The sequence below is a fragment of the Protomyctophum parallelum genome (assembly GCF_964188405.1).
Source record: "Protomyctophum parallelum genome assembly, chromosome: 6".
NCBI lineage: Eukaryota > Metazoa > Chordata > Actinopteri > Myctophiformes > Myctophidae > Protomyctophum > Protomyctophum parallelum.
In genome coordinates, this window is record NC_139701.1 from 484,445 (window position 1) to 511,677 (window position 27,233).

The 27,233-nt window shown below is 45.0% G+C and overlaps 1 protein-coding gene and 1 long non-coding RNA gene across 3 annotated transcripts in view; both read left to right on the forward strand.

Annotated features, from left to right (window-relative positions):
• Nucleotides 1–307: 307 nt before the first annotated feature.
• Nucleotides 308–27,233, forward strand: part of dazap1 (DAZ associated protein 1) — a 51,402-nt gene continuing 24,476 nt past the window's right edge. For both annotated transcript variants that reach the window (XM_083767803.1, XM_083767804.1), the window contains exons 1-8: nt 308–366; nt 3,267–3,307; nt 6,047–6,213; nt 6,970–7,035; nt 9,150–9,257; nt 10,344–10,392; nt 16,808–16,890; nt 26,754–26,901. In XM_083767803.1, the coding sequence (XP_083623929.1) occupies nt 335–366; nt 3,267–3,307; nt 6,047–6,213; nt 6,970–7,035; nt 9,150–9,257; nt 10,344–10,392; nt 16,808–16,890; nt 26,754–26,901 (694 nt within the window). In that variant the 5' untranslated portion in view covers nt 308–334. The remainder of the gene's footprint in view (nt 367–3,266; nt 3,308–6,046; nt 6,214–6,969; nt 7,036–9,149; nt 9,258–10,343; nt 10,393–16,807; nt 16,891–26,753; nt 26,902–27,233) is intronic.
• On the forward strand, nt 17,871–19,769 carry LOC310860378. Its single transcript, XR_014569374.1, has 3 exons — nt 17,871–18,433; nt 19,568–19,593; nt 19,648–19,769. It is a non-coding gene; the product is annotated as an uncharacterized lncRNA (long non-coding RNA).

Consider the following 27,233-nt stretch of genomic DNA (forward strand, 5'->3'; position numbering starts at 1 on the left):
TGGAACACAGACGGAACACAGAATGTTCGTTTGATATGTGCGTATGAGGCCTTAGAAAGCATGACGACAACCCAATCCAATTTGCATAATAATGCACGGTCCCTTTAATCGCGCCACGCCCCCTGCAGGCCTGCCCCCCCTGTGGTGATCCACGTCGTCATTGCGCAGAAACAGTTTGAACCAGAAAGCGGAGAGTGACCTTCCTCTAGCCTCCTCCTCCTCCTCCTCCTCCTCTCCTCCAGTCAGTCAGACACAGCAGAGAGCAGCAGTGTGTCTGTGGGGCAGCTTCTCCTCTCTCCTCCACACACACTACACTCCACAGCCTCACACAAAAATGAACAACAACTTAGCCGGAGATGAAGTCGGGTAAGCAAGACATTTAACATCTCCCATTGATTTGATTGCGTGTTAATTTGCATCTTTTTTAATGAATGACTGAATTGATCCAAATAAAGCGTTAACTTTTCTCCTCACCCCGGCATGCCCTCTCTCTCTCTCTCTCTCTCTCTCCCCCTCTCTATGTCTCTCTCTCTCTGTCTCTCCTCTCTCATCTTCTATTATAATCTCATCATCTGTCATTTGACAGCTAACGGCTAGCCGACGTTAGCTGTCAAATGTACAGTCTACAGTGTACTACTCTACTAGCAGGCTAGGCGAACGTCAGTGGAAGTTAGCTATCATTAGCTAGCCTTGGGTACTTGACAGACAGAGAGAGATTAGGGGGAAAAAAAACGAAAGACTACTTTTAAAAGTGTAATTCCTTCTCGGCCGTTCGGGTCAATGCAGGTGCAACTTTGCAGCTTCGGTGCGGTTCGTCGCAGAATGAAGGATGCTCGAGCCCCGGGTCTTGGCACGTGGCTAGTGTGAAACACAGGGAAAAGTGTATTTAGTGTTGTTACTGTGCAGAGTACATACAGTACAGTGTTCAGTACAGTATAGCGTCATGCTAACGTTAGTTAGCCGCAGAGAGGACTGAGAGCTTCTCTTCTCTCGGTGCTGCCAGCTGAGCGAGGACATTTAGCGGGCGTTCTGATAGGACTAGGACAGGATGACCAGCCGTCATAGGGCTGGGCGATATTCCGGTATATATATATCGACATGTATCGATCATTGGCTGTCATTGCAATTGAATAGAATAGAATAGAATAGAGTTTATTTTTGACATTTTGGAGCTCAGCTCCCAATGTCAGCATTTTAAAATATACAGGAACTACAGACAAAGCAGACATGACATATCATAATCTTTATTGTGTTTAAAAATCCTTTATTGCCAATCCTTATTGCAGTGTTGTAATGTCTTAAATCACACTGCAAAGCAATTACAAAGTCGTCCTGTGGCAACTGAAAATGACAAATGCACTTTGAATTCTCATTGGCATTTATATGTGACAAATGTATAAACTAAACAATTTGACTGATTCCCCCCATAGCCGATGACCTGATCTATCTATCTATCTATCTATCTATCTATCTATCTATCTATCTATCTATCTATCTATCTATCTATCTATCTATCTATCTATCTATCTATCTATCTATCTATATCTATCTACCTACATAGATGTTTCTGATATTAAACAGAACATGATGTTTAGAACAGGTATTACTACAGTCTGTATATCGGATACAACCAGAATGATTGACTGTAACAGACTAACATAATATACTGTAGTATATTTTGGCCAGCACAGTTTTATGAACACTTAAAACAACTGGACTGCATGCAATGACAAAATATGTAGCTGAGCTGCATCTTCTATAATTTATATCATCAGTGCTAGAAATACGTTTATTACGCAATTATACGCAATTAAATTACCCTCTCGCTCTGTCTACAATTTTGGTCGATCAGATGCTTATTAATTAAGAAGTCATTACACATTTCCATAAACGCGCGCGTGCACGCACACACTATATATATATGTGTGTGTATGTCTTGTACCTGCTCTGCTGTTGGATTCAGGGGCGTTTTCACGGTGAATGATTGCCCCTTTAACCCTTTTATACCCCTGTATAATTCTGATGCTTCTGGGTAAAAATCGCATTAGAGGCTGAATGCTTTATCACCTCGCTGGCAGAGTGAATAAGAGGCATTGCTTTGTTATATCCTCTCTGTCGGGTGGCTAACCTCATATGTCCAAAACTCTTACTGTTCAGGATTCAAGCTTGCAGATCTGCTACTACTACTACTACTAACTACTACTACTAACTGCTACTGCTACTGCTACTGCTACTGCTACTGCTACTGCTACTGCTACTGCTACTGCTACTGCTACTGCTACTGCTAACTACTACTGCTACTGCTACTGCTACTGCTACTGCTACTGCTACTGCTACTGCTACTGCTACTGCTACTAACTACTAACTGCTACTGCTACTACTACTGCTACTGCTACTGCTACTGCTACTGCTACTACTATTACTAAAAAAAGAAAACACAAAAAGTTAGAATATGGAGATAAGAGGTTTCGAATTATCTGGTAGTACTTGCATTATGTGAGACTGAAGTGTGTGCGTGTGCGAGCGAGCGTGTGTGTGTGTGTGTGTACGCACGCACGCGCGCGTGCTACAGCTTGTCCATAGTTTACCTTAGCTTGCTAAATGCTATCGTTATTTGCCAGGTTACGTGGCAGCAGGAGGATTCATAACAAGACCTTTATTGTCGGGTCCAAAAACAAGGCACTGTTTTGAGGGGGAAATGACTCCCAGGGCCTCAGTGTTTTGAGGGGTGTTTTGAGGGGGAAATGACTCCCAGGGCCTCAGTGCCAGCTTCCCAGCTACATAACACTGTTTTGAGGGGGAAATGACTCCCAGGGCCTCAGTGCCAGCTTCCCAGCTACATAACTCGGCTAGTATTTGCTTTGGTTCATTATTCATAGTCATCCGAGCATCAACAGTTTTGGTGACGAGTGACGTAGCGTTGTGTTGTAATAGTGCAGTAATTGACTGGTCAGTCAGCTTTAACGCCAACATCAGTCTTCATATAACTGCTATATTGTTATGTGTCTTTAATCTGACCAGTGTGACCACAGTTACCATTAGTTCTGTTACAGTCAAGGTTCAAGGTTGTACTTTATTGTTAGATCTTGTGTACACTGTACAAACCAAAACTTAGTTTGGTTTGGCTCCCTTCCTTCAGACTATATGCAGCAGCATAATAATGATAGAAATCGTAAAAAGTTTTAGAGGAAATATAGAAAAATATAATACATGGCAATTGTTCTTTGAGAGTGGAAATCATGACTGACTTGTTTGCTTATCTTTAGAAAACTTTTTGTGGGTGGCTTGGACTGGAGTACAACGCAAGGTGAGTCTATAATGAACCTTTTACTCTAAATATGTTCGATGCTGTCATAATGTCATGTGTTTAAATAAATGCCAAAATAACATAATACATGAAATAGTGCAGGGAGAACTCTGCCTGGGGCTGCTACTGTACCAGCTGTGTTCTGCACAGGTGTTATATGTGGTTGTGGTTTTATATTGTGATTGTTCACAGTGGAACTAAGCCTTAGGGCTTTTTTGCATTTTAATCCTCGTGATATTGTGTGTTGTTGTTGTTGTTGTTGATATTGTGTGTTGTTGTTGTTGTTGTTGTTGATTGTTGATATTGTGTGTTGTTGTTGTTGTCAGCACATGCAAGTGTTGATGTGCTCGCCAAATAAATTCAATCAGTCAATTATAACGACATTGTTTTAACCACATCATGGTTGTAACTATACAAGGATATTTGACTACTACATGGTTATTAACCTAATGGATATGTGATAAATATATATATTTAGGAGTTATATAGTGGCGTGAAAGAGTATTTCCGGGTGGCAGTTCACCTGGAGTGACAGGTTGGCAGACTTGGCTAACCTGTTCGTAGATGCTGGTATAAAAGAGCAAGGTGACTTGCAGGCTAGCAGCTGTTGGTAAACTAATGGAGGCTGGTCTTCTCTTCCAGTCTGTATGTAGACGAGAGACCACTACTCATTTGGAGGCTCTATTCTCTATCCTAATGTCACTCTGCCTGGTAAATAAATAGCTGTCGGGTTTGAAATACAGCCACCAGCCACCTAAATGCACAGTGTGAGCTGCACAGATGCTCGACACAATGTGCATGCGGTCGCAACTTCAAGGACCAGCTCTCAGGCATACTACTATTCCTATTGAAAGACGTACTCATTCATACTTCAGCAGAGGCGCCGCCGTCATCATCGTCAGGGAGACTGCAGTCTTGGCACATTGTAGTAGGCCATTCAAAACCAAACCAGGGATGAGTGTTTGTCTGGACAAAACCCCTGGGCCATCAGAGTCCCTTCCCTAAGTCATGCGTGATTGGATGGCGTGTGTCTCTTTTGACGGATCAGTAGCTACAGCGTGTGTGTGTGTGTGTGTGTGTGTGTGTGTGTGTGTGTGTGTGTGTGTGTGTGTAATGTGTATCTGGACTTGTTTCTTTGGACTGAAGCCCCAGGGTTTTGCAGTGATGTGAAAAGCCCCGATGATGACTCCCTCGTTTGTCGAAACTTGCATGCCTTGCCTCCGAGGGCGTGTATGGGCATTAAATAAATTAATGGTGTGTCGGTGGTGGTGATGACAGCTCTTGTTTGTTCTAGAGGAGTGTCTCTCAACTCTTATCCTTGATGTGGAGCAACTGTACCTTGAAATAATCTGCAATACCCACTAATGTTACCCCAAGATTCAACCAATGGTCGTTAGAGCGTACATGCGGGTCTCCTTTGTCATTGTATGTAGCTGTGGTATTTTTAGTGTTAGTCCATCATCTGGCCTCTTCTTTGTTCCAGTAATGGCCTGGGTGCAGGTTGCAGTGTTAAATCTCTGTGTAAAATGACTTTCGTTGGATACTTCATCGTAAAAAAACCCTGAAATTCATTAACATTAGGACAACATTTCATTGAGTTTTAATGGGGTAAGATGTCATTTTAAGCTCGCATTTTCTCTAGCAATAATCGTAAGGGTTCTTGTTCTGGTAGAGTGTGAACCAGGGACCGCCACTCTGACTAAGAATCAACCTGGGCGCACAACTGCTATTTTGGGATGGGATATGGGCTATGATTTAATTGTGCATACTTGCTATGCAACGTATCCCATGTCTATACATGCCACTATTTCTCAAACGATGGTCTAGTACGTAGTACTAGTGGCCCATGGCATAATTGGCCTGCAAGTGGGCCATGGGAACATGTTTTAACCCATTCTGACCTGAGATCAGATTCTAAAAATGTCTATTACATCCTGACAGTTTCATTATTAACCCATTCTGACCTGAGATCAGATTCTAAAAGTGTCTTCGATTTTTCAAAAATAGCAGACCTACAAGCTCGTATCGCGCCACTCGGTGGCGCGATATGAGCTTGTAGATCTGCTATTTTTCAATAGCTAAAGCATAACATGATGCTGACACCAAAATGGGTGCCCGGTCAGAATGGGTTAAAATATCAATAAAATGCCTTTATAAATGTATTGCAGTATTTGTTAAATAATACAGTATTTCAAAAGTCCATCAAATGTAAGAAAATATGAATTAAATCATGACTGTTTGTTAAGGGCTTGATTTAATTCATTGCACGATACTACATGCAAAACAACAATGTATATCAAGCCCAGGCATTATTTAACAAAAATAATAAAATAAAATGATCTATTCCTAGGCCCTTATTATTCCATTCTCTTACTGTATCCAACCTTCCATTCAACTCAGGTGAACTGATTAAGGTTTAACTACAGTACTGATGGACTGATTATATGGGCACATTTCCTAAATAATGATGACTCAATCACACTTACACTTCTTGAGATTCTAACTCCTTTAACTGACAACATTGACACACTTCCACGGAAACAGTGCACAAAAGTTTGGTCCACTGTTCCGTGGAAGAAAATCTTCACTTTGCTACATTTACTAAAGGAATGGAATGGTCAGGGACCACATGCAATAACTTCACGCTCCACCAGTGGTCCACGGACCACCTGTTGAAAACCCCCTCCCTGCGGTAGATGAAACACTGCTCCATGATTATTCTCTTTCTCTTTCCATCAGAAACACTGAGAAACTACTTCTCACAGTATGGAGAGGTAGTCGACTGTGTCATCATGAAGGACAAAACCACAAACCAGTCGCGGGGCTTTGGCTTTGTCAAATTCAAAGACCCCAACTGTGTCCGGACAGTGTTGGAGACCAAACCACATAATCTAGATGGCAGAAATGTGAGTATGCTAAAGTAGAGAATCCACATGAATAAGGGTTTCTTCCTCATTTCAATAAGTTCTTAGTGTTGGTAAAAACTATTCTGATAGAGATATAAATAATAAATATTGCTATTGTAAATATGCATATAGGCAACAGTGCTGCTACAGCAGATTATACAGATTTTTCATATCATGAATTAGTAAATTAGTTATTTTCTTAAACGTTTTCTTCAGAGGTGATCTGCTGGAAACAAGACATTGTTTAGTATAAACTAAATTTATACTCCGTCACACGACTGTCACTTGCCGAATATAACAGATTTTCAGGCTAACAATGCGTCTCGATGCAACGCAATGCGTAGTTAACCCGATAAGCGGTTCTTTTCGCCGAGCTACACCACAGCACTACGGAAGCAGTAATAATGAATGAGCAAATTATGATTTACTCCCAGCACAATGATCCCACTATAATGTCTATGCACCATAAATGAAATATTGCTTCCATTTCTCTGTTGGCAGAGGCAATGAAGGACATAAAATTTTATTTGCCGTGCACTTAATGAATGCATGTCATCCGGCAGTGTGTATATGTTTCCCTCGCTTGTACCACGTGAGTCGGGCTAATGCATCGGATTGGTTGCAAGGAAGAGCATTTCAAGGTGCTTTTCATTCAGCTCTGAGGTCAAATGTGTCCTTTCTTTCTTTCTTTCTTTCTTTCTTTCTTTCTTTCTTTCTTTCTTTCTTCCTTCCCTCCCTCCTCTTCATTTCTGTCAGATTGACCCCAAGCCATGTACTCCCAGAGGAATGCAACCTGAAAAATCCCGAAGCAAGGAGGGCTGGGTAAGGACTAGCAGTGCGTTCTTTCTGTACCGTGGAGTAGTGGAGTCTCCGGCTATGTTTGTCCTCTGTTTGATGAAGGGCTGTACTAGCCGTCAGTGTCTCCTCCTTGTCTCCTTCCTGAGGTTCTACTCTAGTTTCTGCCCCACGTGTCACACAGAAACCCCAATCCTTCATCTGTAAAAAATGTCCTTTGTCTTTGACCTACATGTAATCGTACAATCATTTTCCAGGAGTCTCTCCGGGGCAACACACACACACACACACACACACACACACACACACACACACACACACACACACACACACACACACACACACACACACACAACGTACATAGTATACATCATGGCAATAAAATCAATTCAGGCTCCTGATTGTGGCTTTAATGTAGCATGTTGTTAAATCACATTATTGGCTATATAAGCTCAAGATTTATGTCGTAAGAAGGTTTTATTTATTTATATATTATTCTTTGTGAATGAGGCCCTCTTTGTCTCTACCAAAGGGACAGCGTTCGCTGACATCTAGTTACATTAATTCCTTTGTACGTCTTTCCTTTTTCTTATTACTGAGGAAATGGAAGACACACGCAGTTCTTTTAAAGTTATTGATGGTGTAAGCACTTCTACAGGCCTATATGGTGCATGAGCGCAGCGCAGACGTATACACAGGGGTGGCGAAACGCCCAGTAATTCAGAATTAAGTGGATTGTACCAGCCTCTCCGTGGAGGCCAGTGTTTGCATTGACATGACATGTTAAGAATTATACCCCAGGGCAAGAGGACAACCTAATTTCCCCTGCTTCTACTGTCTGACTAGAGATGATGGCTAAGTGCCTCCACAGTGCAAATCCTCAGTGTTCATTTTAACCCATTCTGACCTGAGATCAGATTCATACCAGGTTCCCGCCGGACACACACTGGTCTGATGAACCCATTCTGACCTGAGATCAGATTCTAAAAATGTCAGTCGTTCTTCGATTTTTTGCAAAAATAGCAGACCTACAAGCTCGTATCGCGCCACTCGGTGGCGCGATATGAGCTTGTAGATCTGCTATTTTTCAATAGCTAAAGCACGACATGATGCCAACACCAAAATGGGTGCCCGGTCAGAATGGGTTAACTCTGAGAGTGTACAAATGGAACCAAAATAGACCCTTACGGGTCAATGTTTTTTTCTTTCATTTGTACACTCTCAGAGTTCAGGGTGTCCATTCCATTGTAAATCCCCTTTTTATGCACAACCCTGAAATAATGGTCCATGTGGTTCCATTTGTACACTCTCAGAGTTGAGGGTGTCCATTCCATTGTAAATCCCCTTTTTTATGCACAGCCCTGAAATAATGGTCCATTTGGTTCCATTTGTACACTCTCAGAGTTGAGGGTGTCCATTCCATTGTAAATCCCCTTTTTTATGCACAACCCTGAAATAATGGTCCATTTGGTTCCATTTGTACACTCTCAGAGTTGAGGGTGTCCATTCCATTGTAAATCCCCTTTTTTATGCACAACCCTGAAAATAATGGTCCATGTGGTTCCATTTGTACACTCTCAGAGTTGAGGGTGTCCATTCCATTGTAAATCCCCTTTTTTAGGCACAACCCTGAAATAATGGTCCATGTGGTTCCATTTGTACACTCTCAGAGTTCAGGGTGTCCATTCCATTGTAAATCCCCTTTTTTATGCACAACCCTGAAATAATGGTCCATGTGGTTCCATTTGTACACTCTCAGAGTTGAGGGTGTCCATTCCATTGTAATCCCTTTTTTTTGAGTGGTGCAACCACTCCTACAACCAGCTTGCAATGTCCTCGTACGTGTTTGTGTGTCTGTGTGTGTGTCTGTGTGTGTGTCTGTCTCGTACTTGTTTGTGTGTCTGTGTGAGCATGAGTATGTGACTTAAAAATAGCAGTAGGGGGCGCCAGAAACAGTGAGAGGGGTAGTGACTCTAATGAGAGAGAGTGAGAGAGGTAGTGACTCTAATGAGAGAGAGAGATAGAGAGAGAGAGAGAGGGGGGGGGGGGGGGGGGGGGGAATTGCACCACTCAGTTCACACATGTGTGATTTTTTTAATACCACGACCCTGAAATCCATCCCTTCCCGTTGTGTCTTGCAGAAGGGCAGCAAAGCCGATAGCAATAAATCAAAGAAGATATTTGTCGGCGGGATCCCTCATAACTGTGGCGAGCCGGAGCTCAGGGACTATTTCAATAGGTTTGGAGTGGTGAGTATCGCCTGGGCTGCCATTAACGTTCACGTCTGTTCACTTCATTATAAAGAGCCAATGCCTGAGTGCCTGTGACATTGAGCAGGGTCAATCGTTACAATAATAGGCGGTGTCATACCGTCTAGGTAAAAACCAGCGGACGGTTTATTGTCTCCACCAGGCCGAAGGCATGGGAAGAGAGTATGTTTTGCACTCCGTCCGTCCGTCCGTGTGTGTGTCCGTGTGTGTGTGTGTCCGTGAACAGCTAATCTCGGCCACCGTTAACCCGTTCGATGCCATATTTTGCACACACACTCCCTGGATGCCAACCATGAACCTCTGCCCCAAACTTTCCAGAACGGCCTGTTATAGCGCCACCAGGAGGCCGCTTTGTGCCAAACAAGTTTTTCAATGCCATATTTTGCACACACACTCCCTGGATGCCAACCATGAACCTCTGCCCCAAACTTTCCAGAACGGCCTGTTATAGCGCCACCAGGAGGCCGCTTTGTGCAAAACACGTTTTTGCACAGTACACCTACAGATTTTGTCCAAACATCACGCAAATTGGTACACAGTCTCTCTAGAGCCATTCAACGAAACGGGTCTTTCAGATTTATCAGACTCCATCCTGATTGGTTAAGATTGGCTTCCAAAGTTCACAGGAGTGCTCAGTTTCAAACAAAATGCTGCAAATCATGAACACATCGCGTGATTTCCGTGAAATTGTGCACCCACATTCCCACTAGGCCGAGGACGAAATGGACGAAATGCCACATGAACAATTTCAACTCAGCCTCAAGGTGGCGCTATAACTGGCCAAAAAGTGTTTTTACCTCTAACTGCACGGATCTGTGGATAACCTGGTGGAGACCTGTGCCCGGAAGGGCACTTTTTCTAGTTGGTGCCTGTTTTGTACTTGGGGATGCGCGTTGCCGAAAATAGCCAAACGTGAAATTGTAGATTTGACTATTTTCGGGGGGTGCGCGGCAAATCTCGCAGCTATAAGTACTATGAGCTTGAGGAGTCCGAAGTGAGACTGCAAATAATGAATGAACAGATGTATTCTAAATGGAGCCGGTGTTTTCTTTTGTTCTGTTGAAGGTCACAGAGGTGGTTATGATCTATGATGCAGAGAAGCAGAGGCCCCGAGGTAAAAGCTGATCCTGTTCTTCAACCACCCCCTCCCCCCCTCCAAACACCCACCCCACCCCCTGTCCATTCCTTCACCATCTTAAACTCTCATGACAAACTGTTCTGACCCAATGACAGCCCCCCGCCCCCCCTAATAGAAACTCAGATAATGTAATGTTGCGAGTCATATCGGCTGGGAACATCTCGTTCGTAATTTTTCAGGATTTTATTTTTGGCATTTTATATTTCAGTCAGATAGGTCAGCGTAGCGAGACAGACAGGGAACCATGGGCAGAAAGAGGAGAGGAGAGATGTGTGACACAGGAGTCGGATTCGAACCCGGGACCTCGCGCTTGCCGGAAGCATATGGTCTGTGCACTATAGGTTGCACTGGACTTTAACGTAGACAAGATGACCTGAGCCTTGGTCATCATGCAGGCATGTTGGTACGTGGAACATGACCGTGTCCTTTCACGACCTTGTGGGACAGAATTAGTCCCAGTTTCATTCAGTTTTTTATTTTTTGCATCAGCTGTTTTTATTATTCCATCTGTGACGTTGTAGTGGCCATAATTACATGCCATAATCTGGAATTATACATGAACTGCATTTGCCATGCTGATTGTTCAACAACGTCAATCTTATTGTCACATCACAGGTTTTATGCGTGTAAAAAAAGCGAGTGAAATTATTTTCCGTACGAGCTGTAAGAAATCTAGTTCTGGCTCTTTATATACAAAAGCAGAGCTTCCCTGGCTGTGGTCGGCTATTATAGTGGCATGACCAGGTTGTTGGCCGGGTTGCCGAGTGTCCTCTGTGATTCGCTTAGCAGTGACGACGCATCACTTCTCGAACAATTCCTGGAGGGAGGGAATCTCACCACCTCTCTCAACGTACTGATTTCCATTGGAGGTGGTGGTGAAGGTCCCATGATGCCAGGAGGTGACATTATGTACTGATTTCCATTCGAGGTGGTGGTGAAGGTCCCATGATGCCAGGAGGTGACATTGTGTACTGATTTCCATTGGAGGTGGTGGTGAAGGTCCCATGATGCCAGGAGGTGACATTGTGTACTGATTTCCATTGGAGGTGGTGGTGAAGGTCCCATGATGCCAGGAGGTGACATTATGTACTGATTTCCATTCGAGGTGGTGGTGAAGGTCCCATGATGCCAGGAGGTGACATTATGTACTGATTTCCATTGGAGGTGGTGGTGAAGGTCCCATGATGCCAGGAGGTGACATTATGTACTGATTTCCATTGGAGGTGGTGGTGAAGGTCCCATGATGCCAGGAGGTGACATTATGTACTGATTTCCATTGGAGGTGGTGGTGAAGGTCCCATGATGCCAGGAGGTGACATTATGTACTGATTTCCATTGGAGGTGGTGGTGAAGGTCCCATGATGCCAGGAGGTGACATTATGTACTGATTTCCATTCGAGGTGGTGGTGAAGGTCCCATGATGCCAGGAGGTGACATTATGTACTGATTTCCATTGGAGGTGGTGGTGAAGGTCCCATGATGCCAGGAGGTGACATTATGTACTGATTTCCATTGGAGGTGGTGGTGAAGGTCCCATGATGCCAGGAGGTGACATTATGTACTGATTTCCATTGGAGGTGGTGGTGAAGGTCCCATGATGCCAGGAGGTGACATTATGTACTGATTTCCATTGGAGGTGGTGGTGAAGGTCCCATGATGCCAGGAGGTGACCTTGCCCAACAGGATGCTTTCGACGGTGCAGTTGTAACAGGAACAGCCCTGAGGATGTGTGTCCCATTTGAAGACCTCGTCGATGTGTACGCAGAGGAAATTGTCCCATTTTGGCTGCAACGCCGTTTTCGCCACACTCGGCTTGTTGATGTTGAGAATGAAGTTGTTCTGACCTCGTCCCTGTAGGCCAGGGGTGCCCAAAAGGTAGATTGCGATTGGCTGTGCAGGTAGATCACATGACATGCCCCTAAAGAATATTTAATCTAAAAACATCTAGTGGCATCTGCCACTAGAATTAAGTTGACTTGATTGATTGACTGGGGCCTGTCTGCTCAATGCAATACTTTGTTTTCAAGCGTGTCGCTGCGAACAAAATGTCAGTAGATTACAAATGAAAAAAAAACAAAAAAACTCCACCTATTTAATTTCTCCCCTTTCCCATTCCAAGTGCATTTGTCTTAAATATAATGCCAGCGCCGCTATTCCAAAGCCATTTTCAGCAAGGGTATTATTATGTTTTTGGTGGGTAGATCATGTTGAGCTGGTCATTTTGAAAGTAGCTCTCGGGTCCAAAAAGTGTGGGCACCCCTGCTGTAGGCAGACGCTTGTTGCCGACAAGCTGCCTTATCGTCATTCATACTAGATGATGATGGCTGCATAACTCATTCTGACCTGAGATCAGATTCTAAAAATGTCTTCTACATCCTGACAGTTTTCATTCTGACCTGAGATCAGATTCTAAAAATGTCTTCTATGTCAGTCGCTCTTCGATTCTTCAAAAATGGCAGACCTACAAGCTCATAGCGCGCCACTCGGTGGCGCGCTATGAGCTTGTAGATCTGCTATTTTTCAATAGCTAAAGCACAACGTACAGTAATGCTAACACCAAAACGGGTTCCTGCCCAAAATGGGATAAATAAGATAAGATCTGAGACAGCTTTTTCAGTTTTAAATGCAGACATTAGCATAACATTCTGCATTTCATTTCAGTGAAGATATTTAGAATAATTAACACATTAATTAGCCATTTGTCTTTCAATACCTAAGTGAACTGTGAAGATTGGCCCACTTTTTTTTTTCTCCTCCCCCCTCAACACCAAATCTCTTCGCCGAAAGTTCACCCAAGAGTAGGCCTATGTATAACATATTATGACTATATATTAAGAGTATATGGTTTGTCATTCGGCTAAGAGCATGTGCGAAACGATGAGCTACCTGTTCCTTGACGGTCAAAGATGGACTGATCGGTTGGACTAGATATGTCGACAATCGTTAACATTTATTTTGCCTGACTAGGTTGCAGTGTGTAGAGAGAGTGGAAATAGAGGTCAGATAGAAGGGAGGGAGCCATGCGAGACATGACACAAAGCCGGATTCGCACACGGGTCCTCGGTGCTCAGAGGGAGCACATGGTTCATACTTACGCTAAACGTCTGAACCAGCAGCAGGGCCTCTGTGTCTCATCTCCTCTCACGCAGCGGCCATGTGCCCTACTGCTTCCCCTCAACGCCCTTTCGGGGTTTTCTTTTGGGATAAAACTGGAATAGTTTGTCATTGGAGTTTAACATGATGTATTACACCGGGCGGTAACGACCATTACTTAAATCGTATGATTAGATGGTACTATAAACACTTTAATATTCTTTTCCTAAAAAATCATTAGACTTTCAACATTTGAATAAGTTTTCTTTATTGTCACACGTAGACTTAATTGATATAAATGGCATAGTGTGTGTGTTTTCCCATATGTAGAGAGTTAAGTATTTTTGTAAGTAAGCCTTTTTCTACTTTTTCTTTTTCTGTCCCCTTCTCCTTGTGAATGGTTTGAATGTGATTAACCGTGTCTTTTTTAAGATTTGTCTTTTCTCCTGTAGGTTATTGTGCATTGACTGGTATCACAGAGGTACAGGCCAGATGCAAAAAGGACCCCCCCCCCACTCCCCAAAACGAAACGGAAAAAAACTAATATGTCTAGATATATTGGTAAAATAAATGTGGTGTTTACAAAGTTCCATCATGAAAGAAACTGGATCAAAGTCTTGATTCTACTTTGCTCATCAAATGGAAAAAAATGTTTTTGTAGATCTACAAACACAATTGTAGCTGTACATTATAGCACAACATACAGGGTATAGCTGAATTTAGACACTTGCTGACAAGAACAGATCTTCACGTTAACAGCGTGTGGCAATGGTGTATTATCAGTGTAATGTCTTAATTCACGCTCTGTCGCACAGCGGTGTCACACGGTGTAACGGGTTGAGAGCTTGTAGGTCTGTTGTCGACTATGGTACTTTCGGCGGTAGCGATGCCGTTGTACTTTCGGCGGTAACGATGCCGTTGTACCTTCGGCGGTAACGATGCCGTTGTACTTTCGGCGGTAACGATGCCGTTGTACCTTCGGCGGTAACGATGCCGTTGTACTTTCGGCGGTAACGATGCCGTTGTACTTTCGGCGGTAACGATGCCGTTGTACTTTCGGCGGTAGCGATGCCGTTGTACCTTCGGCGGTAGCGATGCCGTTGTACTTTCGGCGGTAACGATGCCGTTGTACTTTCGGCGGTAGCGATGCCGTTGTACCTTCGGCGGTAGCGATGCCGTTGTACTTTCGGCGGTAACGATGCCGTTGTACTTTCGGCGGTAGCGATGCCGTTGTACCTTCGGCGGTAACGAGGCCGTTGTACCTTCGGCGGTAGCGATGCCGTTGTACCTTCGGCGGTAGCGATGCCGTTGTACTTTCGGCGGTAACGATGCCGTTGTGCCGAAGTTGGAATCGGGGCTTCGGTGAGACGTGTCAAAGTCGTAAACGGGCCAATCTTATTTTTAAAAATCCGATTAAGGACGGGTCATTGATTGATGATATTAATAGTAGTTTGCGAGGCCTTGGGAATGCCTGGCCTGATATTTGAATGTTTCAAAAAACTCTCTCAGCTCTCTCTCTCACAGGACACTTAATTGGAATCAGGTTAGCTCCCCAAGTGGAGATGTGCTCACAACCCAGTTCTGCCACGGAGAAAAGTGAGTCCAATTGAAAGTGGATCACTGCAGTGGTTCACTTTGTTCCGCAGAACGCTTTGCTGCTCTGAATAGCCTCCCGTTGGCCGTAATTGATAGTCAGGATGAAGTGGCCCACTGGATCCTCAGCTGTGGTTAATCATGACTAGTTAAAAGGGTATTCCCCCTCAACAGATTTATGCTCCACATAACGTCACCCATAGGCCAAAAACTATTAAGCGTCGTGACGAAACCCGTCACTCATTTGTCCTCTCAGGGATGAACTCTCCATATAGTATCCACTACCATATACAGCTCAGTGGATTGATCAAACTAGCGTGGCCTCAAACCTCGCCGAGCGATGCTGCGGGGAAGCTATACGTTTCAAATTACTAAGCTTGCTTTATATAATCGGTACAGTGATTTTGGGCTTTTAAGGGGCTATCAAAACCAAGATTTACTATCAAATAACTAATGGAAGTGAGACGCATGTAGTTACCTTGGGAACCAACGGTTCCAGACCGTGCCATGAGGCCCATAGTTCAGGAGCCTGTCTCCTGTTTCTGTAGTGTGAGGCAGCTTGATGGAAAAAAAGTACATCCTCCAGCCATGATGTACTTACACCTCCTGGACATGACTCTGGTATGTCGCCTTAAGGCCTTACCCCCAATCCAACACTGGACGCTGAGTGCCAAGCAGCGAGGCATTGGGTCTGAGTTTTTACATGTCTTTGTTATGACAGGGCAGACACTCTAACCGGAAGGCTACTGAGCTGCTTAGTGACGCGGAACATTTGGGACAAATGTCATTTCTGGTGTCTGTACTGGTGTCTGTACTGGTGTCTGTACTGGTGAAATGCCTCTTTATATGATCACTAGACCACAAGCTGTAGCAAGTCTAGTATGAGATCATTTGGATTTGGAAGTGTGGATCCAGACCACATTTTGTGTCTTTCTGATGAGAACTTTGTCCATTCACCATATCAACTCTTACAGCAACATAAGCACCGCCAAGCACATTTGGAAACCAATGAAATGGCCTATATCTATAACCAATTATACCTATATCTATAACCAATGAAATGGCCTATATCTTTGTGCCAATTAAACCAATGAAATGGCCTATATCTTTGTGCTGCTGTTGTGAGCAATATTGTAATTTCTTTCCATTTTAGGCTTAATCCCGGCTGACTCAAAGTCTGATAGCAAATTTGGGAAAGCTTGGAGAAAGCTTTAGGCATTGTACAATTTCTGTTTCTCCATATTTTTGTTATGCATTAACCAGTTGGCTGCTGCCAGTGTGTGCTGCACAGCAATATTCCACGGGACTAATCAAGGCGGGGTTTGGATGAAACCGCATGAAGTAACACGGCGTGCCATTGGTCCAATTTGTTGCCTGTGAACCTCTAAGGCAGTAGTCTTCTAGATGTGAAGAGGCATTCTCTTTTTTTATTTGCGTGCCATGCGCAGTATTCTGCTGTGCGGTATGTAAGCACAAAACAAACAAAACAAACATCTGTGCTTTAAGTTTTAAGTTTTAAAGACTTGTGTTGTCCTCTAAAAAAAAGCCTGCGACATCATCTGAACCCTGGGAGCCTCTAGCTCGAGTCTTGATGGATCCTAACTTTGCTGAATCCCAATACTGTTCTTCATCTTGTGTTGTCACAACTCCCCCCCCCCCCCCCCCCCCTCCCTGCTACCTTGATTCACTCTTCGTCGTTGGCTAGGTTTTGGATTTATTACTTTCGAGGCCGAACAATCGGTGGACCAGGCTGTCAACATGCATTTTCACGACATCATGGGCAAAAAAGTGTGTAGTTGTAGTTTTATTTTACCCCTCCAGATCACACGGAGGCTTGGGCGACCCATTGAGAAATTACTGATCCAAAACTTTTACTGTAGGTGAAACTCTTTCTGATGCCCCCATACGTACATCAGTCGCCTCTGTCTTAAAATCATTGCTGTCGGACAGAATCGTCGTATGTCCATATTTAATATCTTATGACAGTGTTGAGCACAGTAGTAAAAATGTCCAATCTACAAGCTCATTACACATCACACCGCAAGGTGTCATGAGCTTGCAGATCTGCCATTTTTGCTAGTTAAAAAAACAAATCTAGGGGTTTATTACTTTTATCTATCTAGGGAGGGATGCCACGTTGAAAGTGGTTAAGTTTGTCTGTTGGTTTTATAAAAATCTGACCAATGCAAAGTATGGAATGGAACCGAACGACACTTGATCGATTTGTTCTTTTTCCATTCCCTGAAAAGTGTTGGACTTGCGAGGCCCGTCCGACAGCAACGATGTAGAGGTTGAGCGAGGACACAGTGTTGCTCCCTCATACGTGGGGATGGGACGATGTGACAATGACATATTACAAAAGAATATTGCGATTAACGATATTATCGCGATAATCTCTATCGCGATAATGCTTAAAACTCTTAAAGTGTCACTTTTGTTAACCAGTTGAACCCCCAGCATCCCTATTCTGGGGCAGAACGTTTGCCAAAAATATTTTTTTGGCAGAGATTTGGACGGTAGAGAGTGGAAAAAAAAGACTATCAAGTACGTTTACTGGTGCGTTTTACCAATTCTAGTGGGTTTAAGATACCATCATCGTCCCATCCTTAACATGGACACAGTGGTGCTCCCTCGTACGACAGCTGATCCCTTAACAAAATCCTCTTTAGTTTAACAACTTATTTTTGTAAGTGTAACCGGGTCACTGACTTTAGTTTATTGGTTCATAACCCCTTTTGTTCTCACATGTACAGTATATATAGCTGTGCTTTTCTGTCCAGAAAAGACACATTAGGCTGAAATTCTGTGTACAGATTTTGTAGTCGCCCAAGGCTTTGTTTAAATTGACCTCTCCTTTAGGTTGTCTATACTGTGTTAGCTGGTACTTTAAGCTGTACATTAAGCTATTCTCTGATATCGGCAATTGACGATGGGAGCCGCAAATGATTAATTTAGCAAGATAACACAATATTTTGATTTGTTTTCCCCCAAAAAATCACCTAAAGGATTGGTCTCGTCTATCAGTTCTGTTTTTATTTAAGTTCTGTTGTTGTTTTGTTGGAAGGTCACTATTCTTTTTTGTTATACGCCAACATGTTTTATAAAAAAAAATGAAAATAAGTTAAAGAAAAATCTCAATTATTAAGTGACCTCATTTGACAAATCTCCATACTGTGTCGATCAATTCTGATACCAAAACAGAAGGGCCGTTCCCAAAGGACTAGCTTCGTGTCAACCCTCGGTGGAAATGATATTTGCAAATAATTAATGCCGTTCGTGTTAACCTACTTTGAGCACCAGGTGGGCGGGGTTTGCCGCCCACGTTATGACGGTTATGACAGGTTATGAGGGTTGATTATGTCAGCCAGGCAGGTTGTGACGGTTACGACGGTTATGACAGGTTATGACAGGTTATGACGGTTATGAGGGTTGATTATGTCAGCCAGGCAGGTTGTGACGGTTATGACGGTTATGAGGGTTGATTATGTCGGCCAGGCAGGTTGTGACGTTACGACGGTTATGACAGGTTATGACAGGTTATGACGGTTATGAGGGTTGATTATGTCAGCCAGGCAGGTTGTGACGGTTATGACGGTTATGAGGGTTGATTATGTCGGCCAGGCAGGTTGTGACGTTACGACGGTTATGACAGGTTATGACAGGTTATGACGGTTATGAGGGTTGATTATGTCGGCCAGGCAGGTTGTGACGGTTATGACGGTTATGAGGGTTGATTATGTCGGCCAGGCAGGTTGTGACGTTATGACAGGTTATGATGGTTATGACAGGTTATGAGGGTTGATTATGTCAGCCAGGCAGGTTGTGACGGTTATGACGGTTATGAGGGTTGATTATGTCGGCCAGGCAGGTTGTGACGTTATGACAGGTTATGATGGTTATGACAGGTTATGAGGGTTGATTATGTCAGCCAGGCAGGTTGTGACGTTATGACAGGTTATGATGGTTATGACAGGTTATGAGGGTTGATTATGTCAGCCAGGCAGGTTGTGACGGTTATGACGGTTATGAGGGTTGATTATGTCGGCCAGGCAGGTTGTGACGTTATGACAGGTTATGATGGTTATGACAGGTTATGAGGGTTGATTATGTCAGCCAGGCAGGCTGTGACGGTTATGACGGTTATGACAGGTTATGAGGGTTGATTATGTCAGCCAGGCAGGTTGTGACGTTATGACAGGTTGTGACGGTTATGACGGTTATGAGGGTTGATTATGTCAGCCAGGCAGGCTGTGACGGTTATGACGGTTATGACAGGTTATGAGGGTTGATTATGTCGGCCAGGCAGGTTGTGACGTTATGATGGTTATGACGGTTATGACGGTTATGAGGGTTGATTATGTCAGCCAGGCAGGTTGTGACGTTATGATGGTTATGACAGGTTATGAGGGTTGATTATGTCGGCCAGGCAGGTTGTGACGTTACGACGGTTATGACAGGTTATGAGGGTTGATTATGTCAGCCAGGCAGGTTGTCGGTCACAGAAAAGTATTCTATTATGTATTATGTATTATGTCAGCCAGGCAGGTTGTCGGTCACAGGAAAGTATTCTTAATGACTTTGAAATGCATTCCTGTGATCTGGTCTTAATCCTTTCTAAGGCTCTCCAGTTGTGCAATGTGGCAAACCTCGCCCAACAGGTACCTGAGCAGGATGCCATTTTAACCACCAACACTTATTTGCAAATACCTTGGCACAAAGTGTGCTCATAGTGCATACATAGTTTAGACTAGTCATTGGTTAGACATGGGTTAAGGTTAGGTTTAGGTGTGCTGCCCCGTGGGAGGTTTTGAGATAGGTTGTAGTTGTAGGACTAATGACTGGTCTAACCAATGACTAGTCTAAACCAGGACTAATGACTGGTCTAACCAATGACTAGTCTGAACCAAAACCTGTCTAAACTAAGTACTGCACCCGCTCAGGGTCCATCGGTACACACTGCATTAAAGGCCTATTCAAACCACTTACTCTTTCATTCCGTCCTCCCAGCAGAGATAATTAATATCGGTTCCCTAGGGATAGCCGAGGAGAACCTTGTTCCCCCCCTCCAAGCAGACGGTAATGATTTGTGGGTATAGGAGAACCATTAAGCAAACACCCTAAGCATTACACTAAGGCCTTCTTCCACGCATATATTGTTATTTTTAACGAGAGAGAGAGAGCGAGAGTGGCAGACCGTAGGGAAGCTGAGAAGGCCACGCCATAGAGGAGAGACGGGAGGGAGGATTTGAGCCCAAAAAACACTGTCATTATTATTATTTATTATTTTAAGCCATTAAGAACTGAGGCAGATTCTACAAATGCCTTCTAAACCAGTAGTTTCAAGATCTTTCAAAAATGTTCAAAAATAGCCGATATACAAGCTCGCAGTGCAGTGTGGCAAGAAGTGACACACTGAGCTTGTAGATCTGCTATTTTTGAATAGCCAAATAGCTCAAATAAAAAAATACGCAGATGCTTTTTCCGGTTTGAATGCAAATACAAGTCTGAGAAACTGTAGAAATATGGCCAGGAATGGAATTATGTGCGTTTTGAAGTCGTCCCTACCAAACTGTCTTACACCGGTTTGAAGTCGTCCCTACCAAACTGTCTTACACCGGTTTGAAGTCGTCCCTACCAAACTGTCTTACACCGGTTTGAAGTCGTCCCTACCAAACTGTCTTACACCGGTTTGAAGTCGTCCCTACCAAACTGTCTTACACCGGTTTGAAGTCGTCCCTACCAAACTGTCTTACACCGGTTTGAAGTCGTCCCTACCAAACTGTCTTACACCGGTTTGAAGTCGTCCCTACCAAACTGTCTTACACCGGTTTGAAGTCGTCCCTACCAAACTGTCTTACACCGGTTTGAAGTCGTCCCTACCAAACTGTCTTACACCGGTTTGAAGTCGTCCCTACCAAACTGTCTTACACCGGTTTGAAGTCGTCCCTACCAAACTGTCTTACACCGGTTTGAAGTCGTCCCTACCAAACTGTCTTACACCGGTTTGAAGTCGTCCCTACCAAACTGTCTTACACCGGTTTGAAGTCGTCCCTACCAAACTGTCTTACACCGGTTTGAAGTCGTCCCTACCAAACTGTCTTACACCGGTTTGAAGTCGTCCCTACCAAACTGTCTTACACCGGTTTGAAGTCGTCCCTACCAAACTGTCTTACACCGGTTTGAAGTCGTCCCTACCAAACTGTCTTACACCGGTTTGAAGTCGTCCCTACCAAACTGTCTTACACCGGTTTGAAGTCGTCCCTACCAAACTGTCTTACACCGGTTTGAAGTCGTCCCTACCAAACTGTCTTACACCGGTTTGAAGTCGTCCCTACCAAACTGTCTTACACCGGTTTGAAGTCGTCCCTACCAAACTGTCTTACACCGGTTTGAAGTCGTCCCTACCAAACTGTCTTACACCGGTTTGAAGTCGTCCCTACCAAACTGTCTTACACCGGTTTGAAGTCGTCCCTACCAAACTGTCTTACACCGGTTTGAAGTCGTCCCTACCAAACTGTCTTACACCGGTTTGAAGTCGTCCCTACCAAACTGTCTTACACCGGTTTGAAGTCGTCCCTACCAAACTGTCTTACACCGGTTTGAAGTCGTCCCTACCAAACTGTCTTACACCGGTTTGAAGTCGTCCCTACCAAACTGTCTTACACCGGTTTGAAGTCGTCCCTACCAAACTGTCTTACACCGGTTTGAAGTCGTCCCTACCAAACTGTCTTACACCGGTTTGAAGTCGTCCCTACCAAACTGTCTTACACCGGTTTGAAGTCGTCCCTACCAAACTGTCTTACACCGGTTTGAAGTCGTCCCTACCAAACTGTCTTACACCGGTTTGAAGTCGTCCCTACCAAACTGTCTTACACCGGTTTGAAGTCGTCCCTACCAAACTGTCTTACACCGGTTTGAAGTCGTCCCTACCAAACTGTCTTACACCGGTTTGAGGTCGTCCCTACCAAACTGTCTTACACCGGTTTGAAGTCGTCCCTACCAAACTGTCTTACACCGGTTTGAAGTCGTCCCTACCAAACTGTCTTACACCGGTTTGAAGTCGTCCCTACCAAACTGTCTTACACCGGTTTGAAGTCGTCCCTACCAAACTGTCTTACACCGGTTTGAAGTCGTCCCTACCAAACTGTCTTACACCGGTTTGAAGTCGTCCCTACCAAACTGTCTTACACCGGTTTGAAGTCGTCCCTACCAAACTGTCTTACACCGGTTTGAAGTCGTCCCTACCAAACTGTCTTACACCGGTTTGAAGTCGTCCCTACCAAACTGTCTTACACCGGTTTGAAGTCGTCCCTACCAAACTGTCTTACACCGGTTTGAAGTCGTCCCTACCAAACTGTCTTACACCGGTTTGAAGTCGTCCCTACCAAACTGTCTTACACCGGTTTGAAGTCGTCCCTACCAAACTGTCTTACACCGGTTTGAAGTCGTCCCTACCAAACTGTCTTACACCGGTTTGAAGTCGTCCCTACCAAACTGTCTTACACCGGTTTGAAGTCGTCCCTACCAAACTGTCTTACACCGGTTTGAAGTCGTCCCTACCAAACTGTCTTACACCGGTTTGAAGTCGTCCCTACCAAACTGTCTTACACCGGTTTGAAGTCGTCCCTACCAAACTGTCTTACACCGGTTTGAAGTCGTCCCTACCAAACTGTCTTACACCGGTTTGAAGTCGTCCCTACCAAACTGTCTTACACCGGTTTGAAGTCGTCCCTACCAAACTGTCTTACACCGGTTTGAAGTCGTCCCTACCAAACTGTCTTACACCGGTTTGAAGTCGTCCCTACCAAACTGTCTTACACCGGTTTGAAGTCGTCCCTACCAAACTGTCTTACACCGGCCAAACGTCGTTTAGAATGTAAGCGATACGTCCTTCCGTCTACGCTACTCCAGCGATACGTCCTTCCGTCTACGCTACTCCAATAGCGTATCATGGTTGCTGTCAGGCAGAAACCTTGTATCTCCATAGTTCAACTTTTAAAACATTTCTTCGTAAACGAATGCCCCACTTTGTCGTACAACGGTGTCACGCAAAAAGTAACACAAATGCCATAAATAGCTCATCTATACAGGCTTGCAAGACAACACTGACATTTGGGAGCTTGTACTGTAGATGTAAAAAGTTTTTTTTTCTTTTTTCTTTCTTTTTCTTTATAGTTGACAGTAGTTATTTTTAGCCCCTGTTTTCTCAATTAATTGCTCCCCACACACATTCCTGTGTTGTCATTGCTGTCGTGTCCTACTGACTCACCTGCCAGTGAGGAGCCCCCACTGGGAGGACATACTGTCGTGTCCTACTGACTCACCTGTCAGTGAGGAGCCCCCACTGGGAGGACATACTGTCGTGTCCTACTGACTCACCTGTCAGTGAGGAGCCCCCACTGGGAGGACATACTGTCGTGTCCTACTGACTCACCTGCCAGTGAGGAGCCCCCACTGGGAGGACATACTGTCGTGTCCTACTGACTCACCTGCCAGTGAGGAGCCCCCACTGGGAGGACATACTGTCGTGTCCTACTGACTCACCTGCCAGTGAGGAGCCCCCACTGGGAGGACATACTGTCGTGTCCTACTGACTCACCTGTCAGTGAGGAGCCCCCACTGGGAGGACATACTGTCGTGTCCTACTGACTCACCTGCCAGTGAGGAGCCCCCACTGGGAGGACATACTGTCGTGTCCTACTGACTCACCTGTCAGTGAGGAGCCCCCACTGGGAGGACATACTGTCCGGTCCTACTGACTCACCTGTCAGTGAGGAGCCCCCACTGGGAGGACATACTGTCGTGTCCTACTGACTCACCTGTCAGTGAGGAGCCCCCACTGGGAGGACATACTGTCGTGTCCTACTGACTCACCTGCCAGTGAGGAGCCCCCATAGAGTATTAACCCATTCTGACCTGAGATCAGATTCATATGAGGTTTCCGCCGGACACACACTGGTCTGATGAACCCATTCTGACCTGAGATCAGATTCTAAAAATGTCAGTCGTTCTTACATTTTTCAAAAATAGCAGACCTACAAGCTCGTATCGCGCCACTCGGTGGCGCGATACGAGCTTGTAGATCTGCTATTTTTCAATAGCTAAAGCATAACATGATGCCGACACCAAAATGGGTGCCCGGTCAGAATGGGTTAAAAGGATAGAGACTGGCGTGAAGCTCCGCCCCCTCCGCTATTCATGTCAGTGGACGTTGCTCAGTGGCGTTTTGAAGCCGCCGGAGGGACCGTCTATTTCCGCCTTTTTGGGAGCACTTCCGCATTTGACCTCCAAATTTTGGAGGTCAAATGCGGAAGTGCAACCGAGCAGCTCAATGTTAAAGCCCAGATGCTGCACGGGGGTTTCCTCGTCATGAATCCACGGGTCCGCCTGCAGTCCTTCCTCTTACCACTAGGGCCCAGCGCTTCAACATTGGAGCGCCTCGCTGGCCCCTTGCAGGATCCCCCTACCAGGACGTAGGGCCTTCGTCCTACTCCCCTCCCCCCCCCCCCCCCCCCACTCAACACTTCCGGCTGACAGATGCTGCCCCAGCCCGTAGAAATTCATGCAGTCTCCCCGCCTGGCTCACCCCCCCCCCCCTCTCCCAATTGGGGGCAATTGTGTTCACTGGAATGCGAATGGAATTCGAACACACAACCTCCGTGGTGGTGAGCAGGGACTTTGCCCCATGGTGGGCCGTGTCTGTGGATGTTTTTAGAAATATTGAACCAATGAAAAGTATTAACAAGAGCTTCATGGGACTACATTGGATCTATGGGGAATATAGAGGTTATTTATATTTCCATTTTGGGGAAAAGTAACAGTTTTTGGAGATGCTATTTTTCCAGCCTGTCAGCGACGCTATATATCTCCTTTGACCGGCCTGATTTCCAGCAGGAATCGAAAGCTCGACTTGAGCCATTGTTCTTGAGGCTGACATTACCTCGCGCTGGGGACTTGCAGAGAGAGAGAGAGAGAGAGGCAGTGGAGATATAAGTTACAAAATTAGAAATTGGAGCACATCAAACCGCGGAACAAATTCCCAGCTCTGCTGCTGTTGGGGAGTGTACAGGAGTCACGGTATCCATCACTCGCATATAGTGGGCGATACCCACGGGAGAGAAGTAGCCCAGGTAACTACGCCTGGCTGCCGCGATGCCGGGGGGGGGGGGGGGGGCATGTGCGCGTAATTAGGTCGACAGAGAAGGAAGAGGGGAGCCGGGGGAAGTGGCACCACCTTAAAGCACGGGGAGGAATTTGCGATTCGTTTTTTTTTTTCTCTCTCTCTTTTTTTCCTCCTTGCAAGGTGACCCCAATAACTCAACCCTGCTGGTCTATTTCTGGTTGGCTCCCCTTTAGTTTGCAGCCTGTTTCTCTGCTCTGGTTAACTGTGCTGCCAGGAAACCTATCTTTACTGGGGCACCATGATGAGCACGTGCTGTAGCTCAACCACTAACCAACTGTATGGATGCATGTGCTTAACCACTTAAGCCCTCTATACTTTGTTGTATGACTAATAGCGAAAATATATTTATTTCCCATTTACAAAAAAATAAAAAGGCGTGTGTGGGGGGGGGGGGGGGGGGGGGGGGGGTAATGCGTCATGTGATATCATCATATCAACTAACTGATGCAACAGTAACATTGTATCACTGTAGAATAGATCAGAAAGCTGTAGTAATAATGGCCCAATTAGGTTCAGCTGAGGTTAAGCTGTTGAATCAGCTTGGATTACGCGAGCCAAAGATGAGTCTGAGAATAGGCTGTGAGCTTTTGATATCTGCATGGTCTGACCTCCATGTTGAGTCTGAGAATAGGCTGTGAGCTTTTGATATCTGCATGGTCTGACCTCCATGTTGAAACCATAACGGCCAAAACAACACTTTACCAATATCTCTGCTTTTAACTGTATAGAAACTGTGCCTTCCTGTTGTGTGTCCATCTCATTGTTAATACAAGGTTATCGTTCAATTGGTCTTGATTGAAAAGATTTACCCTTCCTTGACACAGTATGAAGATTTGATTTTGAATCGACTATAAGACTGTCCATTTGTTTTATCTGCATGTTTCCTTGTATTTATTATGTTAGATCTGAGATGCAATTCTGTCTCTACATCCATTTCCCCCTAAAAACTTCAAGTAAAATAGAAAATTATCTCTAAGCGTTAGCCGGAGAAAGGTAAGTCTTAACCTTCCATTAGATATCTTTATGCGATATAGGCTAGTTCTTTCAAGGAAATATATAATCCTATGTTTCTCAGGTACAGTTTACAGCAGTACACACACTGATCTGGAGACCATCTTTTAGCAACGTGTATGTATTTTCACTAACACTAATTATCAAACGAGAAACGGTAGTCATTTAGCACCTGAGAAACATAGCAGCATAACTCCGCTACATTACAGTAATATTAATTTAAATAGCTGTCCTACATTTATCCCAGATAAGAAAAGTTTAAGCTTTTTGAAGCTGCCCACCTCCCCCCCCGCCCGCCCCCCCACCACCACCCCCCAAAATGTCCAGACATTTTCTAAAATGTGAGTTTGCTAGGTAAGGGCAGGTGTGTTAGGAGGCGGGAAGATGGATTGGAGAGACTGTCAACGGGTCTGGCAAACTGTCCCCCCCCCCCCCCTCTCCATTGTCCTTTGTCCAGGTTGAAGTGAAGAAGGCGGAGCCGCGCGACAGCAAAGCTCCCGGCCAGCTCGGGCCCGGCCAATGGGGACCCAGGGGCATCTTGAGCGCAGCTAATGGTTGGACGGCACAGCCTGCCCAGGCCTGGCAACAGACGTACGGGCCACAGGGTGAGTGGGACAACAGGGTGAGTGGGGCCACAGGGTGAGTGGGGCCACAGGGTGAGTGGGACCGGCTCCCAGGGCCCAACGGAACGGAGAGCCACCAAACAGCACGGCTGGTTCTCTCTTAACCGTTCGGCAGAAATGGCAGATCTACAAGCCTCACAGCGCATGATTGCGTTGTGAGCCTGTAGAGTGTAGATCGTCTATTTTCGGCAAAGATATTTGGTGTGTGTGTGGGGGGCCTAGCATAGAGCCTTGGGGGACTCTAGTCAGCGAGCACATACTGCGCAGGGATTAACATATAACATATAACACATAACATATAACATATAACATAT